Source organism: Grammomys surdaster, unplaced genomic scaffold, assembly GCF_004785775.1.
Source record: "Grammomys surdaster isolate TR1022 unplaced genomic scaffold, NIH_TR_1.0 174, whole genome shotgun sequence".
NCBI classification, from domain to species: Eukaryota; Metazoa; Chordata; class Mammalia; order Rodentia; family Muridae; genus Grammomys; species Grammomys surdaster.
In genome coordinates, this window is record NW_021604622.1 from 21,099,075 (window position 1) to 21,125,334 (window position 26,260).

General features: G+C 47.1%; 1 protein-coding gene across 1 annotated transcript in view; it reads right to left on the reverse strand.

Annotated features, from left to right (window-relative positions):
- Window positions 1–26,260, reverse strand: part of Trio (trio Rho guanine nucleotide exchange factor) — a gene marked incomplete at its 5' end in the record, with an annotated part of 293,865 nt that overhangs the window by 16,222 nt on the left and 251,383 nt on the right. The window contains 13 exons of the mRNA XM_028767531.1: window positions 1,316–1,493; window positions 4,150–4,341; window positions 5,230–5,307; window positions 5,536–5,586; window positions 6,663–6,755; window positions 7,989–8,078; window positions 9,784–9,853; window positions 15,036–15,139; window positions 16,856–16,922; window positions 18,722–18,870; window positions 21,340–21,435; window positions 23,935–24,105; window positions 24,893–25,185. Coding sequence (XP_028623364.1) covers window positions 1,316–1,493; window positions 4,150–4,341; window positions 5,230–5,307; window positions 5,536–5,586; window positions 6,663–6,755; window positions 7,989–8,078; window positions 9,784–9,853; window positions 15,036–15,139; window positions 16,856–16,922; window positions 18,722–18,870; window positions 21,340–21,435; window positions 23,935–24,105; window positions 24,893–25,185 — 1,632 coding nt within the window. The remainder of the gene's footprint in view (window positions 1–1,315; window positions 1,494–4,149; window positions 4,342–5,229; window positions 5,308–5,535; window positions 5,587–6,662; window positions 6,756–7,988; window positions 8,079–9,783; window positions 9,854–15,035; window positions 15,140–16,855; window positions 16,923–18,721; window positions 18,871–21,339; window positions 21,436–23,934; window positions 24,106–24,892; window positions 25,186–26,260) is intronic.

Sequence of the window (26,260 nt, forward strand, 5' to 3'; positions counted from 1 at the left end):
TTGAAATGTCCTGGAGAGGGTTTTACTGAGACAGGAACATGACAACATTTCCGTGGTCTGGACTTAGGCACAGAACGAGTGTATGTAGAAAATGCCGTGGTGGTTGGGTGTGGGGGGGCTGACTCAACAAGCATTTAACTCTCAACTGTATTCTCTTCGTTATCCACCAGTCAGAATGAGAGTGCGGGCTGAAAGTCACAGGCCCTGCAGATAGGAGGGCCAGAAGAGGGCCACTAACTGCTGTTGGCTTATCGGTTTCTCTAGAACCACTGGAGTGATAAGTCTCTGTCTATAGGCTGAGTCTTGCTATATAGCCCAGGTTGGCTTTGAGTTTGTAATGCCCTTGCTTTGGCTTCTTGAGTGCTGAGATTACAGGTGTGTGTGATCACATGCACCCATGACTTGCTTTTTTTTTTTTTAAATGAAAGTGTAATTTTTACTTATTCACACAGGGGCTATAAACACAAAAAGGCAGGACGTGGGGAAGGGAGCATAGGTGTTCAGGGGGAGTATAGATATCTTTCAGAACAGGATATCGGCTGGGTGAAGGTTCAGGGGACAGGTCACTATGACTCTGCCTATGATTCACTTGTTCTTATCTAACTAAGTTGGTATTGTCTGCCAAGGCTACATATTTACAAGGTGTATGACTACTCAGGCTGGTAAATTTCCACAAAAGCTGCCTGTATACAATAGCTTATAGCCATCTGTTTCATCTGTTTTTCCACAGAGACCCAAGACTTTGTGTTAGCATGCATGTATGTCAGGCCTATGGCTGATTTTAGGCCTTCAGTGTGTAAGCAGGGCTGCCCCTGACATCTCCTCCCTTCTCTAAGTATAGAAGTGCTGTGGCGATTCTAATTTTGTGAAGAGGCAGGGATAGAGGCCTGACCTCCAGTAATTGAAGGGGACCTTGTAATGGCTCCGGTCCTCCTGCACGACTTGCTTTTTAATTGGGTATGTAATGCACTTGCCAGTGATTCTAGCATTTTCAATCAGTGTCATATCCACCAGAATCACCTCAAACTTCCTTTTCATAGGATGGGGTCCTACTGTATCATCTACGCATGGCAGAACGGAACAATGCATTCTGAGGAATGCGCACTGAAGGTAGAGTGGCTGCCCCAAATCCTCACTGCCACCAAAAACCTGTGACATTCTAGACAAATGATCAGCCCACTGTGCCTCAGCTTCCTGTCTGCAAGAGACACAGTGGTCAGTAACCTCTGTCGCTATCCATACATAAGGAGAGTGCCGAGACAGAAACGTGTGTGAGTTAGAGGGAGAAGACACAGCCGGTAAGAGGGTACATTACCATTTAAAAAGTTGCGCTGGTTTTCTAAGATTTGGTTGATTTCATGGATCCACGTTTGCCGGACGCTTGGACTGGATGAATGCAAAATGAAGGTCTCCACTGCATCGCCCGTCCTGGACGTCAGCGCAAACTTACAGGGATCGCTCTCCACATTCTCCTCCAGGCAGAGGCAACTCACCTTTAAAACAGCAAGTTACGGTCTACAACAGCTACGACACGGGGCATCCTGAGTATTCACTAACTAACCGAAGGGTGGCCGACAGAATACACCTGCAGCAGAGCGTTTGGTACCCAGTGTTGATGTGAGAGGATGCTCTGACACGCACCGCAACAACGCGGTCAGACTTCTGAAAAACTATGCCAGCTTTAGTAACCCCCCTGCCAAGGATAGATCTGTGAGGCTCCACATACAAAGTGTCCTGGAAGCACAAAGAGGCATGGGATTGTCAAGGGCTACTGGGAGGGGACAATGGGGAAGCCGTGTTTAATAAGTTTAATAGGTGGAGAGTTTAACTCTTCCAAGATGAAAGGACTCGCAGGTCTGAGGGTAGCGGCACAGCACAAATGTACGTTATTCCAATGAGCTGTTCCTAAAAAACAGCTGAAATGGCAAATACATACATTTTACCACAGTATCTCATCCTGGGTTGACATGGTAACAACTACTTTTTAAGCTGAATTCTGTTAGCTGAAGAGCTTCAGATACCATCACAGGTCAAGCATTCCTAAAACCCTGTATGGTCTGAGTGATGGCCTGCTGTGAAGACAGGAGCTCACGAACTACTGTATAAAGTGCTTTTAGGCTACGTGTATAAAGTGAGCCTAGCACTTGAACTTTGTGTTTAGAACTGCGTCCTGGGGGCTGCCGAGATGGCTTCCATGGTAAAAGGGCTTGCTGCACATCCTGACTTCATCCCTGGAGTCCACGTAAATGTAAAAGGAGAGAACCAACTCCACATGTGCGATGTGGCATGTCTGCCCACATGTGGCATGTCTGCCCACACGCACATACTGTGTGTATCCATACATAGACCTGGGTACCACTGCTAAGTTGCCAGGATGTATATGTATATAATAAATAATTTTTAAATTAAAAACCAAAAAGGCCTGAAACCAGAAGGACTTTTTGTCTGTAGCACTTCAGATAAAAGAGTCTTAAGTCATTATCAGGAAGTGTTAATACCATTTAAAATCTCAGGTGCAAAGGCTACTATCAGGAGTTTAATGGCTTGACAGTTGAAACGATTACCTAGCCAGGACTAGTTATTTCAAAACCTCTTCTCCTGGCTAGTTAGCTAGGACTCATTCTTTACTTCTCCAAAAATAAAAACTCACCAGGCAGTGGTGGCGCACACCTTTAATCCCCATACTTGGGAGGCAGAAGCAGGCAGATTTCTGAGTCTGAGGCTAGCATGGTCTACAGATTGAGTTCCAGGACAGCTAAAGATACAGAAAACCCTGTCCCAAAATAAAACTGAAAAATGCATATTAAGATGGCCCATCGTGTAAAGGTCCTCGTCAGGAAGCTCAGGGATCTGAATTTGATCCCAGGGGTCCCGTGATGGAAGACAACTGAGTCCCATCCACTTCCTCACTTCATTAACGCTGTGGCATACAAGCGCAGACACAACACATAAAAAATAAGCAAATGTACTTAAAAAAGAGATTAAAATCTCAAATATCAGAAAGGATATCCAAGTGTATTTGACATTATGATGAAAATATAGAAAATCACCTCACGGAAGCAGCAGACACATACTATAATGCATCAACAGAACTTCAAAGGTGCTGGGGTGACTTTCTGTCCATAGACTTGTGAACAGAAATGTTAAGGGGCAGGTGGGTCAGTGTATAGACAAGCCTCTGGGAGGTCCCGCAGTGGCCAGCACGGGGGTGGCATGAGACGCAAAGTGTTTGCTTCAGGCCACGGCAGCTCTTTTATGCCTGGGTCTGAAGCCTTTATAGGCCCTTATGAGCAAAAGATCATCTGCCTCAAAGGCTGTGCCCACAGACCAACCTTCCCTGCTGCAGGCACTAGAATCCACTGGACTGTCTGACTGCCCAAGCAGCGAGCTTCATAGGAGAGAATGCCACGCCTCACCAGTACATCTCAAAGCCAATAGACTCAAAGGGCATATACAGTTCCTTGTCTCCTGATGACGACCCTAGTGTTAGTACAGGAGGCCCTCATAGAGGGGAACACGTCTTCCTCCTGAACTCTCCTGCACAGCTGCAGACGTGGCAAGAGCTTAGGGGAGGTACAAGCATGCATCTCCTAGGGACTACCTGCTGGCTTTGGAGTTCCTTTCTGTCATCCTTGATTTGTCTCCCCTTACAGACTTAGGATCATAATCATATAATTATTTTCTGTCTGTTCACCTTTCTCTGCCACCAGAGGGCAAGCTACTCTAGGGCAGAGGGGCTATCTGCCTCATCTCTGGAGCCTAGTGATTGGAAGAACCCTCAGGATCCCTCTGTGGAACGGAGAATGAGACACTTAGCTGGCTCATTTCTGTGGCTCTAGGCCAAGACTCTGAAGGTGAGGCTTGGAATTGTAAGCTAAGTTTTACATGGTCTCCCAGAGGGCAGTGGTGTACACTGCCCAAAGGCTATAGTCACATAGGTATTAAATATAGTCATACAGTATTGCAGACAACAGCTCCAGAGTACAGAAAGCAGAAAGAGGTGGGATGCAATTTTAAGATTCATCAGTGTACTAGAAGGCATTATAAATCCTTAATAAAATAAGCATTGGAAATGTCACCATAACCAGGAAAGTTCTTAGCATGACTGGTACATGTGCTGGCACATGAAGCTCTCAGGCACGCATTTACCTTGATACTGTTCTTGAACAGAAATCCTGGCATGGAAAAGCCCTTTTTTTTATCAAGTGGTTCACTGAATATGACGATCTGTTCAAAGAGGAAAACCCGCCTCTCTTTGCAGCGAGGCAGAAGTCCTGCGTCTTGGTCTGTGACCAGGAATGTGTCCTGTAGGAGCAGCTTACCCTGGGCAACAATTTTACCCTAAAACAAGAAGAGGGGAGGGAGGGAGAAGAACACATTGCATTCTCAGTGACCATCACTTTTCTTTGGCTTCCTCCCTCAGAATGACGCATCCTCCTAGGAGCTACAGAGCTTATTCTATTACTGTGATGAATTCTAAGCTCCAGGCAGAACAATTCTTTAACTTAAAAGTCTTGCCAACCCTGTGTAACCAACAGCCTCAGAATCAGAGGGCGAGAGCAGGCTTCTTCAGGGATGGATCTGACAAAAGGCAGCCATCCCTCTCCCTGACTTGTCAGCAGAAGTCTCCCAGGTACACACTTGGGTTTCAGTCTGAGGAACACAGACTTGGAACATGAAGCCTCAATGCTCCAGTGAGCAGGTGGCAAGAAGCATTAAAGCACCTCCCACCTTCTTACTCAACTGGAAGAACAGCTTCTGGTCTGAATTTGCACATAGAAAGAGTGTGCAACCTGTACAGGTTGGGTACTCAAGAACCCAGTGGTCCTGAAGGCAGGCTCCCAGGGATGAGAGAAGGCAGGGGCCTTCATCCCTAGCTTGTGTGGCTTTGGATGCCTGGAGAGGATGCAGAGGCTGTCAGAGACAAAGTACAGCACTGCTCGCCCTTCCTCTGACGGCCTCAGGCAGCAGAAGGTTCCCCAAAGCAAATAAAAGGACTCGAAAAGAGATGGAAAGAAAATCAGTCACACTGAAGAGAGGTCAAAGAAAGAGAGAGAGAGAGAGAGAGAGAGAGAGAGAGAGAGAGAGAGAGAGAGAAAGAAAAAGAGAGAGAGAAAAAGAAAGGCCAGAAGTGTAGGCTTAGCATATTTTCTACACATGCAGAGAAACAATCCAGGACAGAGGAACGGGATGGGAGGCGGAGGGCCCCTCAAAGAACAACGGCATTACGTCAAATCCTTGCAGCCGCCCCACGTTCATCATGTCGTTGCAACGCTTCGGCACGATGCACATGACTTCTACAGCTTTCTGTGGGCGTGGAGAAAGCAGAGTCAGCGTTCATGCTCCTCCCAGGAACCTGTCGGTGCCTACTCTCCACTGCACCTCCAGTTTTAGTTTCTCTCCCTCCACACCTCCGGGATACAGAGACGGCATACACACAACACGTCAGAGATCCCAACCACCCACGGGGCCCCTCCCAGGACCAGAAGCCACACCAGGAGGGGTCTGTACAAGAGCGGCAGAACCCCTAAGTACCTCTAATTCGGATGTGTCCAGGCTAGCTTTTTTTGAGTACTTGAGGAAGTCCTGTGAGGAAACGAAGAGAGAGATTGTGGTGAGAGTGATGGGCAGGGCAGCTGGCCCCGACTGCCCTTCCTGCAGTGGGAACTTTTGGTTCGGGGCATTCGTTGCACATTCACACTCCCCTCTCAGAACCGTGCACGAAGGCGTCCTGATGGTGAAGCTGTCCTTGCTTAAAGCTTCCCCATTTATCCTGAGATAGCTCTGGCCTCTCTCCGTGTGCAGGTCCTAAGTTTCATGTGATGTCATCTCTGATGGTGCTTTCTAACTTAAAAGTAATTCATAGCTATTGCTAGGCCATACGGGAACTCAAAGTCTAGTTTTCTTAAGACTCGAAGAAGAGGGGCTGGAGAAATGGCTCAGCAGTTAAGAGCACGGGCTATTCTTGAAGAGGATCCGGGGATATCCATACGGTGGCTGACAACTGTTAGTAATTCTCATTTCAGAGGTTCCCACACCCTCTTTTGGCCTCCATGGGTGCCAGACGTACATGTGGTACACAGGCATGCATGGGGGCAAAACACATAACATAAAATAATCTTTTAATAAATCCTAGAAGATTAAAAAATAAGGCTGATAATAGTTTGTAGAGATGGCCCAGCAGCTAAGAGTGGGCTGCTCTTCCAGGGACCTAAGAGTGGGCTGCTCTTCCAGGGACCTAAGTTTGATGCTCAGCAGGACACAGCAGCTCACAACCATCTGTAGTTCCAGTCCCAGGGGAGACAACACCCTCTTCTGGCCTCCAGCGGCACCAGGCATATGGGGTGCACAGACATACAAATAGGCAGAACACCCATACACATAAAACACACATATGTTTAAAAATGAGATTGACAGAGCTGAAGAAAAATTACTAGCATTCCAAGGGATGTGGCAGACAAAGAAGAACCCGACTCAGACCGTGAGAGGAGGGAACTGTGGAAGAACACTGTAAAGAGTTACTCTGAAACACTTAGGACGGGAACTAACAAGCAGCTTTGTAAGAAGGCAGCATAACATTCTACCACAAGGTGGAGGCGTGGCTGGTGAGGGAAGTCCCGCCCACTCAGCAGAGTGACACTGCAAACCCCCACAGCCCTCACCTTCAGGAGCAGCTGGTACTTCATGATTCTCTGCACAGGTTTGATCAACAGATCAGTGAGCTGCAGTCTGTGGCCCAGGCGCTGCTTCAAGTCCTGGGGATTTTAAGAGGAAAACAAACCAAACCACCTCAAGTGTTGTTCGTTTAACGGCAACACTTTGTTCCTTATAATTATAACCCTTAACAGTCCTGTGAAAAGGAGGCAACAGAGGCTTCCCATCTCTTAGGATTTAAACACTAGGGTTGAATCTTCCTGAGTGGATTTTCAGAGAAGTCTATGTACTTGAAGGCTTCTTGCTGTCTGCCTGACTGACCCCAGGGCTGGAGAGATGCTCAGTAGTTAAGAGTGCTGGCTGCTCTTACAGAGGACTCAGGTTCAGTTCTCACCAACCAGCTCCATACCCGCCTGTGGCACTTCAATGGGAGTGGCTCTCACTGACTCGTGACTTTGAATGCCTGACCTATAGGGAGTGGCGCTATTAGGAGACATGTCACCTCACTGTGGAGGCAGGCTTTGCAGCCTCACATGCTCAAGCTGGGCCTAGTGTGGCTGTCTTCTTTCGCTGCCTGCAGGTCAAGATCTTAGCCCAGCACCATGTCTGCTTCCATGCCCCCATGCTTCTCTCCATGGTGATAATGGATGGAACCTCTGAACCTGTAAGCCAGCCACAACGAAACGTTTTCCTTCATAAGCGTTGCCTTGGTCGTGGTCTTGGTGTCTCTTCACAGCAATAAAACCCTAAGACACTGCCCTTTGCCATAACCCTAGTTCCAGGTAATCCAATGACCTCTTCTGGCTTCCGCCGGCACCAGACATACAACTACAACAACCACGACCACCAAAACAAAACAAAAATCTGGAGCCATTTCCCACCCATTACAGGAAGATGAACTGAAGGCCTTAGGCACAGTGCAAAGCGCTTCACCACTGAACTCTGCTCCCAGGCATTTGACATTCTCTAAGTCACCGATTTTATCTTGAGATAGGGTTTCGTTAAGTTATCCAGGGTGAACTTTATCATGCTATGTAGCCCAAGGGAGCCTTGACCCAGTGATCTTCTACCCTGTAGCAGGGTTCCCGGGTGTGGGAACTGCTCAAACCGTTTATTGTTAAGCACCTGGTCTTCTGAATGTCAGGGGGTGTGACTATAGACTGAGTCCACACCCATTTCTCTGATTTGCAGACTGCAAAGCAAGCTTTAGGAACCTCATCTCTGAGGCCAGTCTGGTGAGACTCCTTGTGTCCTGAGACATCGTGGTGCTCTAAATTCAAGCAATCCCAGTGCAGTGAGAGTCAGAAACCACCCGCTCCCGTGTCCAGTCTTACCTCAAAAAAGGTGTCAATGTACTCGGAGACAATGTGCTCAGACTTTGGCTTATTTTGACAGTAAACTATGTACATGTGCAACCGTCTCTCCTAGGGATGGAAAGGCAAACAGACGGTTAAACCGCTGACAGCTCAGGTAGACCACACACAGAAAAGGGGTCATCTTACGGCAAAGCTGCCCCCCTGGGGAGCTCACTCCAGATTCGGGGCCTTTGACTACCCTAGCTCTGAGGCTCTGAAACAGCCCTCTACTCTCAATCCTGGTACAGACTGTATCCTTCCCTTGCCTGTATCAGTAACACCAACGGCAGCTCAAGAAGGCCTATCGCGCCCAGGCTGCCAGCATCCTGGTGACCAGTCTGTTTTTAGTAAGTCTTTATAATCTCAGATCTCATGGCAGGGGACACTAGGCTCTCAAAGCTATGTATGCAGACCCCGAGGGTCCCTGGGGCCTATTTGTGGTTCTCTTTCAAACAGCACTAGGATACCATTGCCCTCCTGCAGTGGTGACGTGTGTGCCACATGGGCCAGCACTGGGAGACACTGCTGGCATCACAGTAAGGACATGTCAGTACTGCAGATCTGCTGCGGGACACACCAGCTTCCCCTCTGCATGCCACTGATGATGTAATACAAGTCACTCATCCTGTTAAAACCCCAACACGGCACACAGAGCCTTTCAGCCATCTCGTGTCAGGGCAGAAGTGTACACAACCCTTCTGCTTCCTCAGTAACTGCCTGGAGGAAAAGCTCTTGTGACTCAAGTAAGCTCTACAAGTGCGTCTGCTGCGACCCTCCCGTAGAACCTGACTGAATGACAGGCACACTCCGTTATTCTTCTCACTGCAGAATCTGGTGGAAATTCTCTTGAGCACAGATGAAGTAAGCTTGTCATCTCAAGACTAGACACATGGCTGGCAGTGCAGACAAACAGTGAAAACCCAAAGTTTAAGAGGAGAAAAAAAAAAAAAGAACTCTGGAAAATATGTGCTGGAGCTCGACAGTGCCTGGAGACTCTCCTGATGGAGCAGTGGTGACTCTAAGTCTGACTGGGATCACGCATGATGAGCTGCCCACATCTGCAGGAACCTGGCAGGCCAGGAGCCAGCTGCCAACTGCCTGGAGCAAGATTCTCAAAACTGTGCCTGGAGCAAACAGCCCCAAAGGCCAGCCAGCGGGACAGACAAATAACCAGCGAGGGAGAAGCTCTTATATAGCCTTCAGAGCCTGTGCTGATAACTATCTACAGTTACTTGAAAAGTATATTTCAGATATATCTCCATCTTCAAGTCTTGTCTGTGTGAAGATGGAGTCTTTCATGTGCTTTATTTACCATAAATAATAAACCCCATAATGTGCTGATTGTAAAAAGCAGATATGAAAATCTTTCTACTAATCCCAATATTAAAGGTAGGCAAAACCACCAAAGCCTCATTAGTTTTGAAAATATAGCGATTTTTCCTTAAAATAACTTAACTGCATGTCACTTATTTTAGATTTACATATATATCTTGCTTGTACATCAAGCCCACTGCAGGTATGGGCAGGTACATACTCACTAAATGTCTGTTTGCCTTTAGACACTTGCAAGGTTACTGTGTCAAGCCTGTCTGGCTCTGGAGCCTTCTGACCTGTGTTGCTGCAATCCCCAGGACTAGGAATGCAGGTAACTCAGAGGGAGACACACCATCAGTGTCTGACAGTATACCCTTCTGTAAATGTCGAGAGGTCTCATCTTCAAGTCACTAAAGATGCCAAGAAGACAACAGACTATAAGGGCTGCCTCTGTACTCACGTGTTTTACAAAAAGCGATCCTAGTTTTTCTGGATCTTCAAGGCACTTCTCCAACTCTCCTAAAAAGAAGCTGGAGACAGAGGAACATCAGAACCCTTTCCAAATTGTCTTCTTAATTATAGACTCAGCCAATACTGGGTGGTAGGTGGGGGGCGGCTGGGAAGACAACAGTGTATCTCACAAGTATAAGCCAGGCAGAAGGATTTGGTAAGACAGAGTTTAAAAATGGAGTGCACAAAGCCAAGAGAGAAGAGACTCCCTTCCACTCTTTTGAATAATTAATCTTTCTTGTCTCCATTTCATTCAAGGACACATGCACTAACATCTGCCCAGATACTGAATGAAAACAAATTTCCAATGCAGTAGGTCCTTTTCATTTCTGAAAACGCAGTCTTCTTATCTATGAATTTCAATGATAATTTTAGAAGCTGAAGCCTCGTGACTTGCCCTGGGCCAGCTTTATGCAACATTCCCAAATGTCCCTGAAGTTGGGTTGTAGTTAGAAACTTCACTTCATAAAACTTCTGCTTCATAAAGGATCAAAGGGCAGTGGTGGCGGCAGCTGCGTCCCTGGTGCTCTGGTCTAGGACATGTGCTGACCTTATCACCTACACGCTTACATTTTGCAGGTTGTGCTGAGCTCTGTAGCACTAGGGTTTTAATGTCTCCCTGGCTCTGCAGACGCTCTGATGTATAGCACTTCTGAATCCAATTTCAACGGACACCGCAGGGATCCGTCCTTTCCTTTCCCTGTCACAGCTTAAGAACAAGCCTTGGGAGAAGTTGAAATCAAAGTACCAAACACCGCCCCGCCCCCACCCCGCCTTTATTTTTGCGCGTCTTTTTATGTGTTTGTGTGTTCATACTCATAAACAACAGACACAAGCGGAGGACAACTCACTGGAGCCGGTTCTGGGATGGACCTCAGGTCCTCAGGCTCAGTGGCAATCACCTTTGCCTGTTGAGCTGTCTCACTTCCCCAAGTAACCCTTTCTGAATTGGCCACACTATGCTCTTGTTAGGTCTATATTCTGTAGAGGCATATGTTGAGCTATGTTTAGAACTGCCCAGTCATTTACCTATGGGTTCTAGTGAATCAGACACTACTGATTGTGCAAATGAAGAGCTTTTCATGAGTTCAAAGGTTTTATACTCCCTTCTTAGAGCTAAGAGCAGGCTACACTGACGTGCCCTATAGTAACACCTCCCCACGCCTGGATGCTATTTCAGTTTAAAAGGCCGGAGAAGCACAGAGCAACCAGACTATCTGGGCCCAAGAAACAAGTGGGTCCATGGCCTCAGGGTTTTTTTTTTAAATCATTTTGTTTATGTAGGTATGTGTGTGTGATGTGTGTGAATGATCACACGTGTTTAGTTGCATACGTGTATGTAAGACCAAGTGTATGTTTGTGCACATGTGTATGGAGACCCACAGCTGATGGATGATTCTGCCCCACTTTGATTACTGAGCAAGGTCTCTCATTTGAACCCAGAGTTCATTAATGTGGCTAGTCTTACTAACCAGCTCACTCCTGAGAGTCTGCGTCTTCCTCCTGTGTGCTGGTATTACAGGCAGGTTTCTGTGCCCACCCACCATTTACATGATGCTGGGGGCGGGGGAGGAATCTGAAATCCAGTCCTCAGACTTGGGCAGCCTGGGTTTTACCCACTGAGCATCCCCGCTCTCCAGCTTTAAGAGGGCTGGGCTTGGCAGATGTTGGTAGCATGCTCTAGCAGCGGAGTAGCTGTGTTGATAAAGGGGGGCAGCAGTGGGCCTGTCCAGGACCTGGAGATGGAAGACTCTAGCTGCAACACCACTACAGAATCAGAGGCCAGTGTTACACAGCCCTGTACAACGAAGGGCTTTCAAATTAAAAACAGGGGCAGACGTGCAGTAGTGAGCTCTGTCAGGCCAAGGCACGCTCCTGTACTCTAGCTCTCACACACATCTCCTGGTTAGGATACATGTGAGCTAAACACTGTGACCCAATTTTATTTTCCTGGCCTATCCTGTCTGCTCTTCCAGTGACACTGAGTTGGGCATGTGAATTCTAAACCCTCTGACAGTAACTTGGACTCAAAAGGCAGCTGCAGTTCTATTAGGAACAGAGTCTCACTGTGTGCAGACGCTGTGGAGTGCCGTGCAGATATTAACCCAGTCACTGGGTATGAGGATACTGCCGTGCATGTGGTGCAGATGAAGAACAGAGGCACAGAGAGGGCGAGACTATGAGATGCCCTGACAGGCTCTGCTTTGAATGCTAGATAGCCAGCTGGGTTGTGCTATCTGTGAGGCCCTAGAAACCTTAGGAGTTAGGCCAAGCTAGAAGACCCTTGGTACTTCCTGTCTACAACGAGGCGAAGACTCTCCTAAACTACACAGTTTTGCTGCCACAGTGTCTTTCTGAGTGTATGGAGACAAAGGACCGCAGACTTGAAGCAGAGTAGGAAAACAGGGAACCCAGGAGGACAGACAGCGAGGGAAAGCGTTCCTGGTTTGTATTTCTTGCTGGCTCAGACACAAGAATTTTAACATAACTAGTAAAAACCACAGTGAGGGTTGCTTATACAGAGACAACATTCTCTTTCCTGAGACAGACCTCAAACAAGGCTAGCTGAGAGCTAGTGGTGGCGGGAGGTAGGAGTTTTCCTGGGGGTGTGGCCTCTCTTAGCTTTCCCATGTTCGCGTGGATGGTCCTCCGCCCACACACATATGGGCAGCACTATCTAGACATGGTGAGCTGGGGGGGGGGCTGGGAGGGAGAGGTGTGGGGGGCTCTTATGGGGAGGGGGAGGCACGATCACAGGATTGCATCCATGTATGACAATCTCAAAGCATGGAAAAATGAAAGAAAAGAAAAATTAATCCAATAAATCTAATCAGTGGGTTTGAGAACTGCTAAGGAACTCTGCAATGGTGAGATTATCCTCATCTGAGGGACTATCAGCCCACCTTCCTGTTACACTTCATCTTAGCACAAGGGCCTTTCCCATCTGCAAACCTCAGAGAAAATCTTACAGGTGAGGTGAGCCATATTTACCACAAAATACAGGCTTCTACCTCCTTGTGACTTATGTATAGCAAGAATCCCTTTGACTCTCTGACATCTCACAATGTTCCACCAGCACATCCTGAAACTGTCAAGATCCCTGCTACACCTGGGAATAGTTTCTGGAAGGATAAACTTAGGTTTTGTAATAGGCAGCACTGAGTCGAACTGTCCACTTCTGCTGCCGGAGTAAGCCCCTGAAACAGCCGAGGCAAGCCTTCCGTCTCTTGTGTATGTAAGGTATTTTGGTCACAGAAAGAAGTTCTGTGACACTAATTTGGAGAGCTGATACCTAAAGGACCAGGACGCTGCTCTGAGTAGTCCCACCATGTAGCTCTTCGGTGTTTGGAACTGGTTCGTAGGCAGAATTTGGAAATGTCAAGAGATGGTGGCTATAGAAGCCCCAGAATACTATACCCAGAGCAGAGTGTGTGCCTCTTGTGGGGGAGCAGAGCATTGACAGAGACGTGCATAGGAAAGATGCATGCAATAGGTTCTAGATGGGGCAAGGACTCCATGGGGAAGTGGCCTTTAACGCCATTCCCAGTACATTCTGATGACGATGGCTACACGGTACAGTATGTCCAATACACCTTGATGAGGGTGAATCTGTTTTGTTTTCATGGTGCTGGGGACTGAACCCAGAGACTTACACTCTGCCATTGAGCTACCACCAGCCCAAGGCTGAATGCAAACGAAATGAACTAATACATTTGGTGGAGAACATCTCAAGGGAGTGCAGCAGACAGGCTGAGTCAGTCAATACAGGTTACCTCTAGCCAGGTTTATTATGAGAAGGGGGAACGAGAGGAGCAGAAAGATCTAAAAACATGCAGTCTGGCTAAAAAGAAAAGCATGTTTAAGCACACACAAGGTCATTAAAGAGAATGCCACTAAACCGTTCTGCATTGCATCAGGAGGCCCTGAAGGCATCACAAGAATTAGCCAGACTATGGTAGGCTTAAGAGAGTAAAAAATTAACTCATTTCAAAGACTTGTTTTGCCTCCAAAAGAGTTGCTAGGTGCTTTGTTTATACAGGGCTACCTAGAAAGGCATTTCCCTTGGATTAGCTAACCAAGAACAGAGACTAATACAGCCATGTTCCCAGCAGGACAGGACAAAGCTCAGGCTGGCAGCAGACTTTGGCAAGAAGAATGCAAGCGTAACTGGTTAGAGGGCCTTTGACTGAGATTCCAGATGGAGGCCAGAGATGTGTGCTAGGGTCAGATTTCCAACAAAGAGCCGGGGAGGGAAACGCAAGAAAGCCGTGAGAATAATGGCCAGTTGCAAGGAAGAGCTCAGGATTTTGGAGATGTCTGAAATCTGGACTACCAAGAAAAGCTGAAGAAAAAAAAATCATCCCAAGAGTACAGCTTTGTGGGCTGCAAATGGGAAGGCCCCAGCAAGGTGTACTCCATATGGATCTACAGGAACTAGGGGTTTCCGGTGCTTCCCTGCTATCTCCGTTCCTCCTTCTGGAACGGGATGCTAACCCCGTGCCCCATGGGCTCCACGTATGAAACGTTCTGATTACTTTTCTGATAGACAGGTGAGTTCACTGAGTTCAGAAGAGACAGAGAACTCTTGAAGCTGGACTGACCGACATGACCAAGGCCTTTGGGGCCAGTGGTTGGTCTGAATATGAATGTTCTCACAGGCTTGTCTTTCCAGTTAGGTCTCCTGTTAGTGCCACTATGGGATGCCGAGGGGACGATAGGAGACAGGGACTGTAAGAAGGAAGTCACTGGGACTGGCCATCCCATCTCACTCTGTGCTTCCTGTCTAACAGGAAGTGAAGATCCTTTTTCAGCCCGTCTCCTGCTGCCATGTCTCATGGTGCCAAGCCATCCAACCAAACCCTCTGAAGTTGTAAGCTTCAGTCAATCTTTCCCTGAGAGTTATTTATGCCCAGTATCTGGGTTACAATGAGAAAGAGTTAATTACTGCAGAGGGGAAAGAAACGGCTCATAGTGGTAAGTCATGACCCCATGTAGACTGACTCTTTTCACGGCATAGATTAGCATGAAAAACATATGACTCTTTCCCATGCCATAAAAATGCTACAACAGTACAGCACTTGGTCCTTAGCTCAAACTCCTTCCGGGATGATACACAGGTTACAGAATAGACCAAACCTAAACATTTCCTTTAGCCCTGGCCGGGCTGGATACAGTATCATGCATGGTATGTGTCTTACTTACTCTCTGTGCCAGTCATAAATCTGATGGATGTTGCCAAACACGATTTTGTCTTTTCCCTTCATGTCATCGGGAACTCCGTCCTCCTTCATAAGTGCCATGTAGCCCTACAAAGCAATGTGTGCATGTGAGCTCATACATGTGTGCAGATGAGCTCACACAGGGGACGTCTGCATCAGGTACTGGGTTGAAAGTAATACCACACAGACACACATTGTCTTGTTTAAGACAGATCAAAACCTGCATGGAAAGTGTCCTTACCTATGGCTTCAAATATATTGTTATATTCACTGCTGAAATTGCCTCTCCTTGAACTATGCAAGATTTATAAATAAATAAAAATTCTTCTAAGGAACTTAAACAGCTTAAAATATGTAGATGGTTTCAGAAAGCAAACAATCCTAGCTACTAAGTATCACAGTTGGTCAGTCAAAACAAATCCTTCTGTTTTTAGGATTTATATTATAGAAACAAAGTAACTGATGTTTTGAGATTGTTACATAGAATATTAAAGAAGGCTTGAACAATATTCTTTCTAAAAAGTGCTTGTTACCAGAAGTCAGTTAGCTATAGAGGTAAAGTGTGCTGTCCATTTTCTGTGCAGCTAGCTATGGTGTGCAGCTTGGGCAGCTCAGGTAGCTGAGGGAGGAAGAGTGAGCGTGAGGCCGTTCTAGGCTACACAGCAAGACCCTACTTGGAAAACAAAATAAAGCTACTATTCAATTCTAATGAGATGTAGTTTGGACCAGAAACCGTATTGCCACAATGACTGCAGAGCAAGCTAGCATGCTATACATTTATGCTGGGAGTGACAGTGACTGGTATCACTATTGCTCTTCACCATGCCGAGCATGGAACCCATGCTGTGTGCACGCTAAGCAAAGGCTCTGCCACTGAGCTAAAACTACAGCCCTAGAGCTCTGTGCACCCAAATTAGGATTCTGTATATATCTGCAAAGCTGAAAGGAAAATGATATTTTCTACTATAAAAATATCTCTCCTTTAGAGCCAGGGATGGTGGCACAAATCTGTAAGACCAGCAGTTGGAAACTATAGGCAAGAGGGTTTTGAGTTCAAGACCAGACTTAGCTAAACACTGAAACAAAGTCTAAGAAAAGAAAAGGTCTGGATGTGGTTACTCACAGATACAGTACTCAACATGCTGAGGCAGGAGGATTGCCACAGTTTGAGGACAGTCTGGGCTACACTGTGACTTCCAAGTTAGCCTAGGCTGAAGAATACAATATAAATACCAACCAACCAACTAATGAACCAATGAGCCACCCACCCACCCACCCACCCACCCACCCACCCAGTCAACTAAGGCCTGAGGGTGAACTGCTGAGCTCCTGCCTGTAACTGACTGGTACAGAAGGTGGTGGCTTTGCTGTAGCTACGAAGTGCTCAGCCAACGCTTGTGACTGAAAAGAGTGGCAGGGCCATTCTGTGCAAAGCCATAAACAAATCCCCTGGTAGAGGCCCGGGCCAGCGTCAGTAACGTGTGGCTTCAGAATGGACTGAATCCACAGCTCCAGCCACATTGAGTTTTCAAGCAATATTACTGTTGTTTCTGTGGCAACATCTAATTTTATGAAATAATTAACAGCAAAAATGTCAATACAAAAATCACAAGACTGTTGGCAGTAATAAGCTAGAATCTTAATTAGATGTAAAATATATACCAAGGTATACTATGTAAAAAAAAATTTCTCTAGATGGCTAGCTTCATTTCTTTAAGGGTTTCTGGAAAGTATCATCCTTCTGCCATTTAAAACGGTACCTCTCTGGGTGATCTGTGCTATGAAGTTTCTGAAGATACGTACCTCAACCACACAGCCAAGGTCCCGCACATAGTCTCGCTCTGTCTCCACTAATTCTTGCAAAACATAGCTGGGAAAAAAAGAGAAATACAGAATCTGTTTTCTGGAGGATTATCCTATACAAACTTGCTTTGGTGAGAACGGGTTCTTTTAGGACTGTACAATAATATATCAGATTTACACAGCTGGGTCTGACGGGTAAGTGAGAGAGCACGAGCAGTTTATCAGCTAAAGTCACTCAGGCAGACAGGCAGTACAATGGTGGCCGACAATGAAAAGGAAGCACAGGTGTAACTTTGTTGCAAAGGCGTGGCACTGGGGGGTGTAGTGGTTTCTAAGTCAGACATTTAGAGCCTGTGCATGGTACTGAGGTGTTTCTGTCTGTAACAGCCAAGGGTGGTTATATAAGAGAGAACATCCCTTAGCCAGTTGGTAGTCTCCTGGAAGTCAAAGTCTCTACTGCTGAAGCCACCATTTACTTGGGACACAGGACTTGGAGGCTTTGAGCTGGATCTGACCTGAAATCTACCTGATGACTAGATTTCACAGTACCAGAGGGTGTTACAGAGGGACACAATCAACGATCCTCCTGGATGCTTTTGAACAACAGCGATGACTGGGACGGCAAGGTCTCACTAGAGGTACATGGTGACCAGCAGCTGTCTAACCGTACTTAAGGACCACACAGCAGGAGGGAGAACATGCCTGGCACTGGAAACCTAGACAGTGAGCTGGGGCTCGTGAGGTCATGGATCTTAGAGGAAAACCCTACTGCCACTTCCTAAACCAAGATTCTAAACACTTAGTCTCAGGCCCACAGGTAAGTCAAACTCCTACTCCTCATCAAAGAAGCGTCTCTTTACGGCCATGGAGACCGTTATAGAAAGACACAGCTTGCCAAAATGCAGGGAACAACTGATAGCTGTCGACAGTGCCCAACAACCAGAGATACACCATGACACAACACCCCCTACACACACACCCTGCATCTGATGCTCAGGGAGCACAGCAGAAGGAGGTGGCAGAGTTATAAAAGCCAGAGGAGGGAGGCAGTCTGCTGCCAGGTTGTGCCTCTGAGAAGTGTCAGGGAAGCATCACTCCTCATAGCTCAACACCAAGGCTGCCTAAGCAAGACTGGACCAATGATAAAACCAATGAACGTGCCAGAGTGGAGGTTTCACAGGGCCCCGAGCCTAGTCAAAGAGCTATCGAAGACTAAGAGAGCAGAGAAAGAGAAAATTAGCCATCCGAGGGAAGTTGTTTACGGACGTACGACTCCAGGGCTGACCACAATCAACTCTATCTGGACTTAGCAGGCTGTATGTGGCACACTCCCTCTGCCCAGTGCCATTCAGTCACTTGGGCTTATTATTACTGAGCCAAACCAGCTTGTTACCCATGAAGCATACGGTGCCTCTCACCCAGAGGATGCGTGAGCCTTTGGTGTTAAGTCTCAGGGTATCCATCGCCATTAAGTGACTTTACCAGAATTGAGAAACACTGCCACTGAGTCACATTTTAAAATACTCACATTTTGATTAATTTCAAATTGATTTAATTTTATGGTGCCTTCCTTTTCCTTCACAGCTACATAAACAATAGAAATGATAGGAGTTTCTCACTACAGACCACGAGACGATATTCTTGTCATGAAATATTCTTATTTGTAAAGCATAACAGACAGGGAGAGCAATAGAAACTGTAGCTATGGATTACCACATTTCCCCCCCCCACACACACATACACACACACACACACACACACACACACACACACACACACACACACAGGCAGGCACGCATGCGTGCACATGCACACATGCTGTAACTGGGAGGGAAGTGGGGAGGTGTGGAGGCTGACGCTGCTTACTGCCTTCTCTTCAGAGAGCTACATTTTCTTTCTTCCATCTCATCAATGGGTGAGGAGGATGAGAGGAGGGAATTGTCTGAGGGATTGAAGGATGGGCTGCTACTGTCTCCCTGGTCGACAAGCAGTGAGCTGGGACGATCCTCCAGCGCCTGGAAGAAACGTAGCAGATGAACAGTGCTGACCGCCCTCCGTCAGTGCTAACTGCCCTCCGTCAGTGCTGACCGCCCTCCGTCAGTGCTGACCGCCCTCCATCTATGATGGCTGATGATAGAATAAGAAGATCCAGGTCAGAAAATACAAGTGACATGACTGGAAAATGACAAGATTTCTAACAACAGATCAAACTGCATTATCAAGCAGGAGCTGGAGAGGTGCTCAGTGGTTGAGAGTCCTGGCTGCTCTGGCAGAGGCCTCAATTTCTATGCCCAGAACCCACACAGCAGCTCACAACCATCTGGAACTCCAGTTCTAGGGGAGCCAGACAACTTCTCTTGGCCTCTGCAGGTACAAACAGGAGGAAAAAAATGCTCACGTAAAATAACACTATAAATCTTTACAACAGCAAAACCCAACAACTCATATTGAATCAGAGTAGCTAGGCAAGCAGCAAAATTAGAGTAAGAATATCAATCAACTTCTGTGTGTCTGTGTAACACGGCCCAAGATTGCTCACGTGCTTTTCCCACTGTAGAGCCTCAGGCAGAGTTTGAAGGTGACTCACAGAGATCAGGCAGCCTGCGTGGGTCAGAGCTAGGTCCTCTGCATATATGTTATGGCTGTGTAGCTTGGTGTTCTTGTGGGACCCGTAACAATGGGGATGGAGGCTGTCCCTGACTCTGTACTTGGGACCCTTCTCCTCCTACTGGTTGCCTCATCTAGCCTTGATGTAAGAACACGTGCCTGATCTTACTGTCGATTCTGAATACTGTTGATGTTCCTGGAAGACCCGCTCTTTTCTGAGGGGAGGTGGTGAGGTAGAACTGGGGTAAAGGGAGGGGACTCGGGGGAAGGAAGGGAGGAAAAACTGTAGTTGGGATCTGATATATGAGAGAAGAATAAATAAAAGAAAAAAGAAAAACAAAGATAATTTGGCATTGGAGACCTTTTGACAACTGGAGACCTTCTAATTGCTGCTTATCCATTCTTTCTTCTCCTGACTGAGTGCCTAGACGCCTAGGGATTATAGCGCCTTTAACCCCCTGCCTGACCCCAGGCTTCCAGCTAGACTGACAGAAGGGTTTTTATCTCTGGAGAAACAGAACAGTGAAGAGCAGGAACAGTTAGCTGCTGTCAGTTACTTAGCTGCTGTTAGCAAGGTGGAATTGCTACTGTGTGCCCTGCTCGCTTTCCTTAATGGGGACAGACTCTTCCTCATCATGGAGCTTTGATGACACAGGTCTGTGCCTGCAACCCTGTTAAGGGGAGTCCACAGAGCTGTAAAAATCACACCAACTACGCCTCTCATTTACAAAAATCAGGACACTGTTAGTTCACAGACGGAGCCTGATCCGAAAACTGCACTCTGATAAATAAACAGCAGTTGACCTTTACTGGAAGTACATGTTCTTCTGTAAGTGTCAGGGTTTGCATCATGCTTGTGTATCAGGTGGGTGATGACAGGAAGCCAAGACTGGGGGATGACAGAGGACATTCTGCCCTGTATAGACTAGACAGCTGGGGCTCATTAGACTGAACTCTGTTTATTTGAATAATGAGGGAAAAAGAGAGAAAAGAGAAAGACAAGAGCAAGCAAAGGCATAGTCAAGGCCTTCATCTGTGCCCACAGGGGCATGCCCTCAGGACTGCAGCAGCTGTCGAGACCCGAAACAGAGGCTCAGGCTACTCCTGGAGGCCTGTTCTCAGGTGTGACCTGCCTGACATGGCACCAGAGAGGACGAAGGAAATCTGATGACGACACAGGATTGTAATTTTTTGTAACACTCTGGGGGGGGGGGTGTCACTGTGGCTGTGGCACTCACTGGTCCCTTACACAGATGTGTGTGGATGACAAAGAAGCCCCAGCATGAGCTGCCCCAGAGCTGGAGTGCTGACACCTCAGGGTTTTACAGTGTATCAGTGTGAAATCCTCTCCTACTGCCATGTTTTATGGGGAGGTCACCGAAAAACCCTTATTTTAAATGCAAGTGTGTGGTGGGGAGGGAGAGGAGAGGTGGAGAGGGGGCTATTTCACAGAGCATCTCAGAGGAGATGGTCAGCCGAGCCTACATAACTGAATACTGACTGAGGCCCAGATAAACCACTATAGCTGTCATGTTCTCTGTGTCACCCTATGTAAGTGAAGAGTGTGCTTTGTCCATGTGAAGACACTTATGTGCTGGGACCTGGTGTCTCCTGGACCCTGCCCTCTGCAACCTTTTGCCGGGCTAATTTTAACCTGAGCTCTGTCATGCAATAGACTGCAACTGTTAGAGCCTCAGGCTTTCTGAGTTCTGTGAGGCCTTCAAACCACCGACGAACCGTAGGACTATAGAGCAGACCCCAGATTCGGTCCTGCTCATAGTGAGAGTAGTGTGTGGCCACAGTTGCAATCCACAGCAAAGGCGTTTGTACACAGGCAGGAGAGTGACCCACAAACGTCATGGTTGAAGAAGCCTTACCATTTTGCTCTTCACGAGTTCTTCAATTGCACTGACGAGCTCAGCTGCGCTGGGGGTCTCAGAGCTGGTGGGGCGGACTAATAACCTCGAAGAGGCCTATGGGAGAAGTTAAGACAGAGAACGGGGAGGAGAGGTCTCTCATTAGTAATGGCCAGACAGTGAACTCCCTCGTAAACTCCAGCCTTTTTTTTTTTAAAGTAAGTCCAGACAAGAAGACCACAAGTTTGTCTTTGTTTGCATTTATTTAGAGTCATCCTTTTATATTTACAATATTCTGACATGAAACATTAAATAAAACCTGTCTAGGATACATGTGGGAAGCAGACAACGTCTGTTTTTAATCCACAGTCGTGTAACATCGTAATGTTTTTCAGAGTGGCGACTGGGCACGGGGGCATACTAACTGTAACTCTGCAAGTGCTGGCTCAGGCTCTGGGCTATAGAGAGAGACACAGAACCTGGTCAGCAGGACAGAAAGAGGCTTAAGGTCTAATGGGTGAACCCCAAATAATCAAGAACCCGAAGTGGGACCACTGACAATGGCTTGACTGTGTTTACAGGATTAAGAAAGGGAAGGGAGCCAGGGTGCTGTGCCCAGGTGGGGGAGGGGGACAAGCTCACCATTTCCTGTGCCATCCACTCCCCAATGATTACTGCAGAGGACGGAAGAGCTGAAGCCTCACAAGCTATCAGATGCCACTTATGGCTAGATCGAGGGCATCACGGGGTGACGGTCGGGGAGGCTGAGGGAGGGGCCACTGAGCTGAGTTTCAGTAATTAGCAAACATTGTTTGCAGATTACTTCTGCTGTAGAGTAGCTGGGGACTGAGGGGCGTAAGTAATATGAACCTTGCTTCATATTAAGGGCAGCAGAGATGCATGCGACACGCGGCTGTCTGTTTGCGAGATGCATTTCTCACAGTGGACAGATACAGCTCGCTACAACAGGCTTTCACATATGTGGACCAGAATACGCACTTTACAAAACAAACGCTGGTTTGCTCTAGTGACGTTTGGAATATGAGATGGAGGAAATGAAGAAAACAAAATTCAAATGGAAAGGTAAGGAAACTGAGCCAAAACAGACACAGAACACAAATCAACGTAATGCTGCAGTGGAGGTTTACAGAAAGAGAAAACAGAACAAAACAAAAAATTAGTTCAAGATAATATACTGTCTGGGAACACTGCTAGATTTTTGTAAATGAAGATTTGCTACTGATAATACCCAACCAGGTTTCATGGTAAACAAATGATTCCAGTAAACAAGACTCTGACAATTTAGTCCTTTTAAGGGAGGAGAACACGGCAGTAAAGCCTGTGCCTCATTGCTTGGATAACCACCCAGATTTAAGAAATTTATTGTCCTGCTTTGAAAAAGCTATTAGTTTAGATTGCTACAAAACAGCTTATGAGTCTTCACAAACACCCACACAGCCTGGTCCCTGGCCAGACTGAGAGTCTTCACCTTCTCTCTCAGACTGGCCTGCCCCAAGAATGACACTCCACTCTAAGGGGACAGACCAAAGCTTGGCTCGCAGCTCATGACCAGTGTGCTCAGACCGCTCAGCTGTGTGAGGCACAGGGTGTGTGGGCTGTGGAGCTGTGTGCCGTGAATTTAGACTAAGCACCAAGCGTGGGAGCCTCGCTGCTGCCCACCAGTGACTGCTCTACATCTTCCGTTGTCACATGAAGGCTGATAAATCTAGCAAGTGACAGACGATACCAATCAGGGAGTGAGGAGGGGAAAAGGAAAAAAAATGTGAAGAAAAATGCTAAAGTCACATCTATTTTATTTAGGAAACGCAGTTATTGCCAAAGAAAACAAAATGAAAGGACAATAATGAATCCCAGCGATGACTTCCTAGCTCTATTCTAGCTCCTCACAGACGGGACGGCCACCACGGGACCAGGGGGCAGCAAGCTTGGTTTACTAGGCTTCCTTTTTTAAAAATATCTTATTTTTGAGATTTTATAATTGAGGTGGACAAAATAATCTAAGATGATAGAATAAGTGAAGGGAGACAGACTGAGGAGGCTTGAAGCCTTCAGACAAGCCTGGGCAGACAGTCACGTGGCTCTCAGGCTGGCTCCTAGCATTCTGTACAGTGCACACTTCTGGGGGCCTCTAACCCTACAAGCACATGTGGCATGTCGGGGAAAGTAACGGGAGAGCCACACAGCCCCATTTTAACTAGAAAGCCATGGGCAAGAACACATTATGGAAGAAACATGATGGCCTACTGTGTGTTGAAAGCTGTGTTCAGGCAGGCTGCACAAGACTTCTGTCTCAGGGACTCTAACCAGCATGTTCAAAATTACTTTATGAGCAGCAAGTGCTGCACATTATTAAAATACACGGAGCATATTTATATGACCGTGTGGTACGGCAGGACATATGCTGGCCTCCTGCTTGTTCAAAATGGATTTGTTGTTCATACTTCTGAGATACAGACGAGCTGACTGCTGGGAAAGCAGGAGGCTTCCAGTGCCTTCCCCCACACCCCTCCATCTCCCAGCCTTTGAAATGTGCTGGCATGGACTCTAAGAGAGGGCTCCGCCTCTGGCCTGGGTGTATGCAGGCTGTCCCCTTACCTTGTCATCCTGCGAGTCCGGCTGAAGGAGGCTGTGCTGCTGGATGGCCATGGGTGGAGGCAGTGGCACAGCGTCAGCGCCTTCCTCTCCTTCTTCTTCTCCGCAGCTCTGCATGCCCGAGGACGAGGATTTGGACAGCGTACCACTGCTGAGACCCTCATTCCGTCCTCTCTGAAATTAAACCAATGGCTGTTTGTTCATGTTGGACCATGACGAGCAAGCCCTGTTTACAGGCTAGACTTGTCTTCTAACAGAAGAGCACAGTGAGCCTGGAATCAAGCACATACTCATTTCCTCTGTTTGCATAAAAACTCTAGTTTTAGCTTTAGTAAGAGAATGAAGATTTCTAAAATAGATATATGAATACATAATGACCTCCATACTGTGGTAAAAACTCAGCAAAAGTAAGCTTAGTGAAAAACCACAGAAAACACATGAAACAATAAAATAAAACAAATGTGACACTGGTTTTTGTTATCGTTTTTTTTTTTTTTTTTTGAGCTTGTGTGGAACTTAGAAGAGACCAAGTTAAAACCACTCCTGGCTCTGCCAGTGCTGAGGATGTCCTGGTGCCATGAAAGATGCTTTCTTGAGTAGCAATCAGAGCCTCCTGAGACAAAAGGGGAAGGGAAAAATATCCTGGATGTCCTGTCTCCGGAATAATGTGGAGTCCCATGTGGCCAATAAAGACAGCCAAATGGCATCTCCAACAATCATCCTGTCCTTGCACTTAACAGTCTGCAAAGCAGAAACCTAAATGGGGCTGTGGGACACAGGTGCTTTCTGCAAACCAAATCCACTGCTCCCCAAGACAGCATCTACTCTTAACCTGAAAGAAAGAAAACACTGCAAGGCCTCCATTGGGTCCATAGCTGCTGGACCCTATGACTTGCAGTCAGCCGTGACTTACTGAAGAAAGCAGTGACTAACTACTGTCCAATCTTTCGCCCAGACCCACCTCTTCGATGGTCTCATCCTGTGGGGTGGCGGCGCTGTCATCCGAATCCTTCTGTGATCCAGCATCTGCACTCTTCCGGACCTCCCGGCTCTTCTTGTGCTTGTGGGCCAGCTTCTTTGCATGCCCATCGGCCTTGCCACTGCTGAGCCGCCGTACGGGGCTTGTGAGCCACTTTCGCAGGGTGTTGCCGGGCCGCTTGGGACCTGGTGAACTCTGTGCTCCGATCATGTGGGGCTGAAGGGAAGCCACAGAGGCTGGTGGGCTGGCATCATTACTGGAGACAGACAGTGAGTCTGATGGGATGAGAAGAAAGAAAGAAGGCGTTTTAGTGAATGTGACAAAAGTCCCCTCACATTGTGGTCAAGTCTCTGCCATATAGCTGCATGTTTATTCCCCATCTTAAGAGACTCACAGGTAGGCTGATGGGAACTCTGCTATCTTTATCTAGATGCTGTAACAGAGGAGAAGACTGACACCTCTCTCTCCTAGAGTGATTACCAAGCTGGATTTCTGTTACCGAGGCACTGCCCACCCCTAAGGTAGCTGTCTCTTATCCTGAAGGCCAGTGTGGCCGCTGTGTAGATCCAGCATTCGATTCAATTTTGTTTAGTTTGACTATTAGTGAATATCGATTTATCTCTCTGTCTACCTGTCTTCCTTCAATCTGTCTGTCTCAACCCACCCAAAGTAGTCAACAGGCTTGCAAGAAGAAAATGATTAAACGGATCCAGAGTTGGGTGAAATGTTCCTGTAAACTTGAAAGCCAGCAATCCAGAGTCAAGTGGTTACTTTCCAAGCACCTGACATGGGGGTTCTGCCAGAGGAACATGGATTGAATGATTTCCTTTAGGAGACGCAACAGTGAAGATGACCATCGGCCAAGTGTTTATTTTTTAGACCCTTTGAAGTCTGATTTATGGCCGCTAAACTTTGAAAGCACTCTTTTACACACACCTGCACGGGCTCTTTGCCTTGTGCCACCAGAGACCGCTAGAAGCCTGTGACAACAGCTCCCACAAGGGCTTTAGACAGTACGAGAGACGGGGAGGCTCCTCTAATTGCCGTCTCATTATTTCTTTGCTTAAGACACAGACAGAGGATATGACTCACCATGCACCATTCGTGCCTTAAAATTTGGACTTCCACAGAGACAAACTGGTTCAAAACTAAACAAGGTCTGCTATGAAATAACTCATGTTGCTTGTGTATGTATCATGCAACCAGCATGTGTGTGCATAGGTGTGCATGTGTGTGCATGTGTTTTCTATTTATTTATTTTTGTCTTTTTGGTGACTGTTATTAAGCTGTGTTCACACCAGCCCACCATCAGGCATAACCCACAAGAGGCAGGAGAAGGTGAGAACTTTA